The sequence below is a fragment of the Besnoitia besnoiti genome, assembly GCF_002563875.1.
Source record: "Besnoitia besnoiti strain Bb-Ger1 chromosome Unknown contig00015, whole genome shotgun sequence".
In the NCBI taxonomy this organism is placed as follows: domain Eukaryota; phylum Apicomplexa; class Conoidasida; order Eucoccidiorida; family Sarcocystidae; genus Besnoitia; species Besnoitia besnoiti.
The window spans coordinates 569,728-579,539 of NW_021703917.1; the positions used below are offsets into that span (position 1 = coordinate 569,728).

A 9,812-nucleotide genomic window follows, 5' to 3' on the forward strand; every position below is an offset into this window, starting at 1 on the left:
GATGGCCGAAAGCGCCGCTTGCTTGTACGGCGGCGTGTGCCGCAGGCGGGTGGGGGGCTCGGATGTTTCCTGCACATTATGCTCGACCGCTGCAGAGTGGTTCAATGCGAAAACGAGTAAACGCTCGCCTTTCCGTGGGGCGGCTTATGAACGTAGACGGCTGTAATAAGCGTGCCGCCTGAGTTTTGTCTTTGTTCAGAATGCACCGAGACTCCCCGAAACGACTCATGCAGCAGACTCCGTCGACAGCCTCTCGAGGGATTCCTTCGAACGCAACATATCTACATGCCATCAGCGGCCGTGGTTTGCAGAGCCGGCCCCTTAAGTATATTGTTTTTGTGAATGGTTAGTATTTAGCTTTTGAAGCCCACGTCTTCTGTGAATGAACTGGTAGGGGACAGCATTGCCTTCCCCAATGCAAATGCTCATGCACAATGTCAGTCTACAAGAACGATAACAATGTGTTTGAATGAGCTTAAGTGTTCTGCCTGCCACTCGGGTCAAATGATACGGCCGGTTTCCCTGGGTCACCGCATCTGCAGCTCCCTCAAGTTTTATATTCTCCCCCAGCCACCGGCAGACTGCGGATGTTCGCCGAGGGTGTGGTTGCGGGCAAGTCTCACAAAGTTGAGGAGCCCGATGCGGAGACGTCCTCTTGTACAGGCGATAGAGCAGTATTCACGTATGGCCTAGGAAGCTTCCAGAATTCATAAAAGTGCGAGTGATATTCCGACGCAGTGCAGGCGTCCTATTCGGTGGATGGAATGACACGTGCAAACCGGTTTTCATCGCTGTGTCTTTCGCGGGCCCCGTGTGCCGTGTAGGCACCACGTAAATATGCTGACGGTCCTGCTCGTAGGTATGGTGGTGTTGCGAGGTCGGAAACGCGGCCGTGGTAGGGACGTCACAAGCCAGGGATACTCCTTCTGCTCGATTGGACTGATAAACCATCTCATGTGTCCGCTGGTTAGGGTATCCGCGTATGAGGAGATGGGGAGACGTCCGTGTGTAGCTCTGTCCGTGGTACCGACAATGAGGCCGAGTGGTGTGGGTTGTGTGAGCCACGGTTACTGTGCGGACTGAAGGCGGCGGCGCTGGAGTATTAGGTAAGAATGTTTTCACGGTTTGGTTTCGAGGCAGCGTACTCTGGTGGTGCAACGAGTCAAGGGCGGCCGGATTATGGGTCGGTCGTTGGTAAATTCCCGATTTTCATCCCCCCTCCCACTAGAGACAGAGAATGTATCATCTCTTGCCGCAGGAGTGTGCAGTTGAGTCCCCACGTCGCCCGGCGTTTTTCACATGGTACGCAACCAGCGAGGTGTACCAACGGGTATTGACTTACGAATTTCAAAGCATGCTAAATACGAATCCAACGCCAAAACACAGGTGATAGCTACAATATGACTGGGGGCCTTCAAACTCTATGCGGCCTTCAAGTGGGGTATGACCTGCCGCTTCGAAGAAAGATTCCTGGCGCTCTTGTAGCCAAAGGAGAGGCCACCGCCTGTTCTGTGTGGAATCGAAAAAAACCGTTTGCCATCTAATGCGTTCGTCTTGCTTTCTTCCGAAATTTTATTCGTGATAGTCTTGTGCCGCGCTGAAGAAGTACATTTTCCTTCCGAGATGTTTTTTCGTGAGTCACCTCAGGGTCGTGGATATGCAGATGATTTCCGCAAACGGCAGCCGGTTCTTTACCGCACGCTGGGCGATTTTGTTGTCTCTGCTCGCTGTGGGCTGCTGCTGATGGCCGTTGAGTTTTTCCTGCGGGTCGAAGGAATGGTACCATCTGTGTCTAAGCAAGTTGCGTAAATGGTCTTTTTTCGTGTAGAGTTGGGAGAAACATGTGTCCTACAACACTGGTGTTCACAATCTGTCCTCCCCTTCTGGATGCCTGCTGGCGGTGTCGAGCGTCTCGCAAAGTCCTCTGGCGTTACCGTTTTCCCTACTACTTCCGTGGTTCGATCTGCAGTATCCACAAGCGACTCCAAACATCACCGTGGGGGTCAATTTGATCTCAACCGACGTCGTGATCTCGGCACGCCTCTAGGGGGGAGTGGTCGATCAGATTTCTTGGTCCTAGGCAGTGATAGGGAACGCAAAGGCGGCGAGTGGACGAGAGTTGTGTCCGCACTCTTCCATTGGCGGTGCCCGAGTCCAATCGCTGGGATGTTCTCCTACATGTGCACAGCATAGAATAAGGGCTCGGCAAAGACAGCTGTTTTTTAAGTGACCGGACGCTCCATAACCGTTGCCTGGCGCATGTCGCATCAGGTGATCTTCGCTTGTGTCGTGGAAACTTCTGATGTGCTCGTCTCATATCAAAAGTGCCGACTCACCCGCGCATTAGCGCAGTAGCAGGATTACGCTGGTGACTCGACATGTTCAACAGAAACGATGCAAGCAAGTAGTTACAGCACTCATTAGCGGCAGCTGCAAAGCAGCAGTGGGGGTATGCAATCCAGACGCATGGTTCTTTCTCACTTAGCTGAAGCGCAGTATGTGAAATGACTTCATTGGTTCTTGTAGTGGAAGTGAGTGTGAGCAGCCGCGTCTGCCACACTGCAGTAGCCGAAAGCGACCGATTCGTTTGGTCATTTTCAGGGCTCTTACCCAACTTCATACGAACTCTGTCGTTGAAAAAAATGCATCCCGCACAGTTATGCGCACTAGTGGACCCTCGAAGACTTTGGAGGTTTCTGCTGACGCCCGGCGTGGCGCAGAGCCCTGGCAAGAAGTATTTTCTTCTCCAATCTTTCGGCTATCGAAGTCCCAACAGGGACAGCCGGCTCAAGGCTCTGAGCGACGCACCCAGCGGCAATCCAGGCGATTGTCAAGCCACACTCACTACGACGTTTCCACGTGCGAGTAAGAACCCTCATCAAGATATTCGTGTCCTGATTTCGAACCAGGAAAACCGTCGCGGGACGCGGACACCACGCACTCACTACACTAGGAGAATGCTACTGAATAGTGTTTTCTCAACGCGACATGTGCAAAGGACCTGTTTGGCTCCTCAGAGGTGTGCGGCTCCACAGCGATACAAGAGTGTAGCAACAAGGAACAACGGGATCAGTAAAGAAATCTGTCGGCGGTGTGCTGTCGACTATAGAACAAATACTCAGTAATCTATCTTTGTAGTGGACAGCCTAAACGGGCTATACTAAGTTTTGTAAAATTGCATGAGGAGCTTTGCCGAGGCGTGGGGAATCGAGTCATTTGCGATGTGACGAACTTATCGAATCAGTTTCCCACAATACAAATGAACATCGCCTGATGCGACAATCGCGGTGCAACCACTGCATGTGAGTCCTAACGCGACAAAAAAGGCTGCCTTTCGTTACGCCGAGTTACATCCTATGTCGCGCTCTACAGAGCCTGTGCCGTAAACCTGACTTCGTTAAAACCGACGCACAGCCCCACTGACGCCGCATAAAACTGCACATACGACACCCGACACCATGTGCCGCTCGTACGTTCCCACGTCCGAAAAATTCAAATGTTGTAGCGCTTCAAACAGGAGCAAGGGAGTCCAAAGAGCGGATGCACAGTCGCCAGCCGACGTGCCAGAATGGAGTAGTCCTCTGCAGTTTGCTGATCGACTTGCGAAATATGCATTTCCTTAACAAGAATGGAAAGGCCAGCCAAGCCGAAAAACGTATGGAATGGATCTGGCTCCCGTTTTGAACTGGGAAAGCCTTCCATCCGGCCTCTCCCAAAAAGACTGTTTGCGGGACGATCATCCAACTCTTCATGTTCCCGCTGGGCATCTGCCCCGGCTTCCGGAGCTTCAGCGCCATCAGGAGCCTGTTCCTGCGCAGCTTCGTCTGTTTGTTTCCTGTTTCGATGTTCCTTCCCCAGACGCCTCGCACGGCTCTGCTCCGCTCGCGAGACGCCGCCACATGGGGCCTGACACGATAAAACAAAATTCTGCAGGCGTTGCGTGTCATACACTGACGCGAGATCCATTCCCAAAATCTTCGCCGAAGCTAGAATCCACCAACAGTAGCAGGAGTCCGCGTCTTTTCCCGGCCGACCGTTCAGGCCGCCGCTTAGTGCCTGTCGCTCGCTCAGCCACCTGCAATAAACGAAAATACACGCAAACCTATCTCATTCAGCGAGTGCTCCACGGGCCGCTAGGCTATTGCGAACTCCGCGTGCATTTCTGCGCGAAAGTTCCGCGGATGTCCTCCAGCGGGCCGCTACGCGTGGGCGCTGCTAAAGCAGAGTGTGCACCATGGCAAAACGCATGTCCCTCAACACGCCGCCGTGATCCGCAAGCAAACACATGCTCCGTATACACTCACCCTTCCAGGGAAAGCCGCGCAGGAGCCGGGAGACGGAGCAGAAGTCCCATCAGCCCAAGGCAGGCAACTGCGCAGAACGTCGTTCCTCCGTGCGACTCGCAGCCTGGGAAGCAGCCGAAGCCGCCGTCGAGGTTCTGACACAGCATCAGCCACTTAAACAGCTGGCTGATATCGATGTAGTTGCGAAGAACGGGGTTCTGTGTGTCGTGCGCCACGGGCCCGGCCGTGTCGGCAGCGACCCACTTCGTCCCCAAAGGCCCGCCGTCCCGTGGCGTCTGCTCAACGGCGCCATCCTCTTTGCAGCTTCCGGCTTCCGCTTGTCGCGTATCCTTCCCTCCCCTCAAAGCCCTCGAAGCGTCAAGCTCTGGGCTGTCCGCGGTACGCCCCGCGCGCTCGTTGTGATAAAGGATAAGCTGCGTGAGTCGGAAGCTCGCGATGGCGCACATCGCGAAGCGCATATCGGGTTCAGCCGGGCCGTCAGGGTATCCCGCGACGCGGTTTTTGAAGGCTCCGCTTGCAGGATCTTGCAACCGAATAAGGAAGCGCTGGATCTGAGCCAGCAGCCTTCTGGGTAGCACCGACGAATCTGTGTTGTCCAGGAGGACGAGAATCTGCAAGGCGCTGAGCGTCGACAAGCTCGTGGCTGGGTAAGAGGGGTCGGGGTTGGGCGCGAAGCCCACACAACACGCTGAACACTCTGGCTCGCCCTCCGCGCTGGACATCGAGGCGCTGCAGACGACGCCGCCTTCTGCGTGCCGGTTGCACGGAATGCACCGTTTGCATTTCAAAACCAGTTCCAGCAACTGAGAGCGCTGCACCTCCGCAACCAGGGAACGCGGCTCGCCTTCGCTGCCCGCATCGGCCTGCTCAGCCTCGCTACCTAGCACGCTCAGACCCGCCAGCGTCCAGTAGACGCCGCTCAGCAGAAACGACTCCGCCTCCAGGGAGCTTGTCGCGTCCGCCAGAGCTCCATCGTCGCCAAACGGATCGTGAGACTTGCAAAAACTCGCGATCGCCTCCAACTGCGGGTCTTCCTCCGCCGCGGGCGGCAGGCGGGCGCGGCTGGCGCTCTTCAGGCCGGCGACGAGGATGGCCTCGAGGAAGCGCCGATGCCGCGCAGCTTGCAAAGTATTTGGATCCACGGTCATCGCCGTCAGACGAGCGAAACGAGGAGGCCTCAAAAGCCCAAAGAGCACAAGGAACCCGCGGCGCGTCGTATTAGATCGCCTCTATCGCCGGCGGCAACACAAACAAAGGCTTACCACGGGCGCTCGCAGTTGAGACGGCGCAGCGACCTCTGCGGCTCATCAACAGGCCATCATAGATGGACAAGAGAACACTCGCACACAGATTGGCAATGCGCCTTCCAACTCACGCACGTGCAAGAGAGGCAACAGGCTTCTAACACCTCTGTGACCACGCAGAAGTCTCAAGCTGGTGGAGGCCGCGGCCTCCTACGGATCCGGAAAATACATTCCATGCGGCAGACGAAGGCGCAAATGCAGGTCAACCCCACTCCTGTGCATGGGAAGCAGGTCTGTGACGAGTTCCACGGCGCGAGGCTCTCCTGTCTTTCCCCGGTTTTCCTTCGGACGGCCGCCGTTGCTGGTTCATGAAATGCATGCTTTATTTTACTGCATGCAAGCCCTGCATCGAGGCAAGCGAATCAGACCACGCATCCTGGCGGAACTGTGAGGCTCCCAATAAGCGAAACATGGCTCTTACGGGAGTCTTGGTCTCGAGCTCAGCTTCTTCTGTGAGTTCTTCGTTCTGACGTCTCTGAGTCCTGCTTTGTTTGTTACCGCCTGCGCCGAGGCACCGCATCTGCATGTTGCCGTGTGTCGTGTAGCCGGTTTCTCAGTTTCTCTGCTATTTTTGCGGAGCTCCTCTGCGTCCCTTACTTTGTTTGTTTCCACTCTGAAGTGTGCTCGTATTCGCCCCCCCCATCTCGCGGTCGGCTGCCGCTCTCACCACCCCCGGGCTTCTTTGGTTCATCCGCCGGCTTTTTGAGACAATTAACTCACCAGGCGGAAGCTCTGTCGTCTTCTTCAGCTCTCCGCTGCGCCGCGTCTTACACATATGAGCTGTCGCATCTTTATGGGGTTCTCGATCTACATATGCAGCAGCTTGTCATTCTGAGGCATGAGACGCCCGTCTCCCTCGCTCCTCACGAAGGCGAATTCGCCTCGCGGTCTGCTTCGGCGAGGACTCCCAGCCTTTCTTTCTGCCTCATCTGAAAGTGGAAACGCGTGTGTCTTGTTTCCCATGATGCCTCCTCATCTCTCTTCGTTCGCGGCAGGACAGCGGCGCTTGTCGCACTCGCTGCCTCGGGTGACCGGTCTCAAGTCTGAACGCGGCACGCGGAGAGGTGGACCCAAAACTCCCGCGCGCGCTTCTCTCTGGGCTCCATCTCCTCCTTTCGCGTCTTCTCTCTGCCTCCAGCCTCTCCTCGCCTCTTCGTGTGCAGCTTGCCGTCGGCTCCCCCCTCGTTCTTCAGACTCGTTGTATTCGCGTTTCTCTGCATGCGGTTCCTCCGCGCAGGGGGCACCGAGCGGACTTGTGGCGGCTCCGTCTGTGAAAAGCTCGGCACCAGTTCGGAGTCTTGCCTCCTCTTCCTTCGTTTCTGCTGTGTCCCCTGTTTCGTCGTCCCGGTCGTTGCCGCGCCGGGCTTCTTCGCCTCGTGTGGCGTCCCTGAGTTCGTCTCTTGCCTCCGCAGCCCTCCGCTGCACTCTCGGCGCTTCCTCCACTTCCGCGTACCTCTCCCCTCGTTTCTTCTCCTCGGCTGCGGGCGCCTCGCGGAGACTCTCGCTCTTCTTCTCAGACCCGCCGCCGTCGTATCCGATATCGCTGCATGGGGGTTTCAAAGTTCAGGCGGCGCTGTGCATCGACAGACTGCCGCTGCTGTATCAAGAGCCTGTCTACGAGAAGCGTTGGAGGGAGTTCAGGGACGCGTGGGAGGCGAAGACGAACAACGGGCTGCAGCTCGCTGACGACATCACGTTCATGAAGTTCCCCTTCCACTTCTTCGAGACTGAGGAGGCGCAGAAACAACGCGAGGAACTCATTTCCAAGACCGGAGACGCAGAAGTCTCCGAACTCGAGCTTCTCCTCAGCGAAGAGGGCTTCTCCGGAACGCGGAAGAGGCAGAAAGACAAGGACCAGAAAAAAAAACAAGCCTCAGAGGTGCGAAGTCCGCTGCCATCACTCTCGGCAACAGCCGATTTGCTGGAGCCATCTTAGGAGAGTTTGTTTTGGCATTATGTGTTCGCGCGCATGTGTCTTCTATACGTGGAGACGGACGACGCGTAGGATTATGTATTCATTATATATTCATGCGTATGGCCTTCTTCCAGGTACGTGGATGCACCTGCATGAGAACGGTTCGGTCGACGGCATTACGCGCAGCCCTCCGTCACCTGCTTGCAGTGTCTGCGAGCCTGTGTCATCGTCCCCTTTTTCTTGTCATGTCATCATCTTGTTTCGCCTTTCCTCTGATCAATCGATAGTGTGGGATTTTTTGTGCTTTGTTCTCCGCCTCCTTGAGGGACGCTCTGTGCCTTTTCGCTTTTTTGCTACTTCTCCCGCCTCTCTTCTGCGGTATGTCGCGTCTCTTCTGTCCCCCCCCCTCCCTTTTAGCGCTCATGGGTGGGTCTGTTTCTCCTCTTTCTCCTCTCACTTCCTCCGGGTTTTTTTCCTTTCACAGGTCGCCGACGCGGTCAAGAGCGCGGGACGGGGCGGCGACGACCGCGGCGTCCGCTCGCTGGAGCGCGAGCCGACAAAGACGCTCTACTTGATCGTTCGCTACGGAGACAGCTGGGGCTTCCCCCTCGAGGACCGCATCCACGGCCAGTCCATGCGAAGGGTAAGAAACCCCTTGTCGTCTTCTCCCGCTTCGTCGCAGCCATATGTATATGTGTGTATATCTAAACAGCGATGAACTGTGTCTGTCTGTCCATTTGCATATATATACATGGGACTTACTGAATGCCTACCTATATATGTAGGAGTTACGGTTATATAGATATATATATATATATATATGTACGTAGCCGCTAGGTCGCGTGTAGATATATGCCCTAGCCTTTGCTATGCGTAGAATGGGCCTGCGAACGCGTGTGCGGTTCGCGGAGTGGCGCCAGCCGCTTTGATTTCTTTTGAGAGGCGCCTGCGAGCATCGGACAGAGGTACGGGCGCGGCACAGGGAGGAAGGAAGCGGATCAAAAACGCGACGAGACAAGGGGAATTGCATGGGAGCAACGTGCGGCTGCCGGGCTCGACGAAGCGGTTTTTTGTGGGCTTTTGAATTTTAATCAGACCCTCAAGCGCCTGTGTGAAGAGCAGCTCGGCGGCACGTATGCGCCATATCTCCTTGGCTACTCGCCGTTCGCGTATGACAAGCGCGCCTTCAGCCAGCTGGCGTCCTCTCCTATTTTGGGTCGCAAGGTAGGACTGTTAAGCCGGCAGACGCGACCCGAGCAGCCCGCGGTAGCCTGAAAGAAAAGGCGAAATCCTTCTGACGCCGCGCGCGCGGAATCTCTCTTCTCTCCGCGACGCTTGTGCCGTTGTTTCTGCGGGTTGTGGCCGCAGAGCGTAGGCTTGACTTCTCTTCCATTGCCTCCTCATGTCTGTTTTCCGATTTTTTTCTCTTCCACTTGGTGTCGCGCCCCGCGGGGGGGGGGGGGGGGGGGGGGGGGGGGGGGGAGGGGGCGCGGGCGCGCGCCGCGTTGATTCATGGTTTTTAGGGTTTTTCGCAGCCTGTTGGTCTTCTTTAGCGGATCGCCCCTAGTTCAGTCGATGTCTGCCTATGCTGCCAGTTTGCTCTTCTCATCCGGATCCTTGTCTGATCGCTCCATCATGTTTACTGTTTTGTTCCTTTCTCTCTTTTCTGCAACCTAAACCCAGACGCTGTCTTTCTCATCTCTGTCACGGGTTCGTTTGCTGCCTGGCCCCCTGGTTGTGCGTTGTTTTTTCCGTGCTGTCAACGGGCACGCGGTTTCGTAGTTCGCGTTTGTTTTCGTGCGTTTGCAGGTTTTCTACTACCGTGCACACCACGTCCCGGGCAGCGCGAACGTCAGCTTGCCGCATGAGGGCCCTATTTCTGATTTCGCCTGGGTCACGCGCAGAGAGCTCGCCGACTACATCTCCCCCCGAAAGCTGGCCGCTGTCTCTCCCGGCCTTCTGCTGGAAGACTAACACACGACTCCGCATACAACCTTCTACAACCGTACAGGGCAGCGACGTGACGCGGCGCTGGTGTGTGTGTATGGGTCTGGTCGGAATTCTTCCCTATGCGGGGTAGTATGTGTGTGTAGGGCGTGAACGAAACCCGGTCCTACGTAGAGGTGCAACAACGGCGGCCCTGTCAGTCTGCTTGAGCGGCGGCGCATTCGTTTCCGCTGCTGGAGTGTCTGTTGAAGCATCCACGCCTGCCTTTGGCCGCCGCGTGGCGCGTGTGCAGCAAGTCGCTGCTTCCGAAGTCCACGGCATGAAGTGCGAACGTGCAGGACT

General features: G+C 56.2%; 2 protein-coding genes across 2 annotated transcripts; one reads left to right on the forward strand and one right to left on the reverse strand.

The window, feature by feature from the left end:
* Window positions 1-3,492: 3,492 nt before the first annotated feature.
* BESB_027870 (prenyltransferase and squalene oxidase repeat-containing protein) lies at window positions 3,493-5,452 on the reverse strand (the record flags this gene model as incomplete). Its single annotated transcript, XM_029361461.1, has 2 exons — window positions 3,493-4,075; window positions 4,305-5,452. 2 exons carry the CDS (start codon window positions 5,450-5,452, stop codon window positions 3,493-3,495), a joined length of 1,731 nt encoding a protein of 576 aa, XP_029215361.1.
* A 1,120-nt stretch (window positions 5,453-6,572) lies between these two features.
* Window positions 6,573-9,497, forward strand: BESB_027880 (uncharacterized protein; the record flags this gene model as incomplete). Its single annotated transcript, XM_029361462.1, has 4 exons — window positions 6,573-7,487; window positions 8,008-8,166; window positions 8,619-8,747; window positions 9,333-9,497. 4 exons carry the CDS (start codon window positions 6,573-6,575, stop codon window positions 9,495-9,497), a joined length of 1,368 nt encoding a protein of 455 aa, XP_029215362.1.
* Window positions 9,498-9,812: the final 315 nt, after the last annotated feature.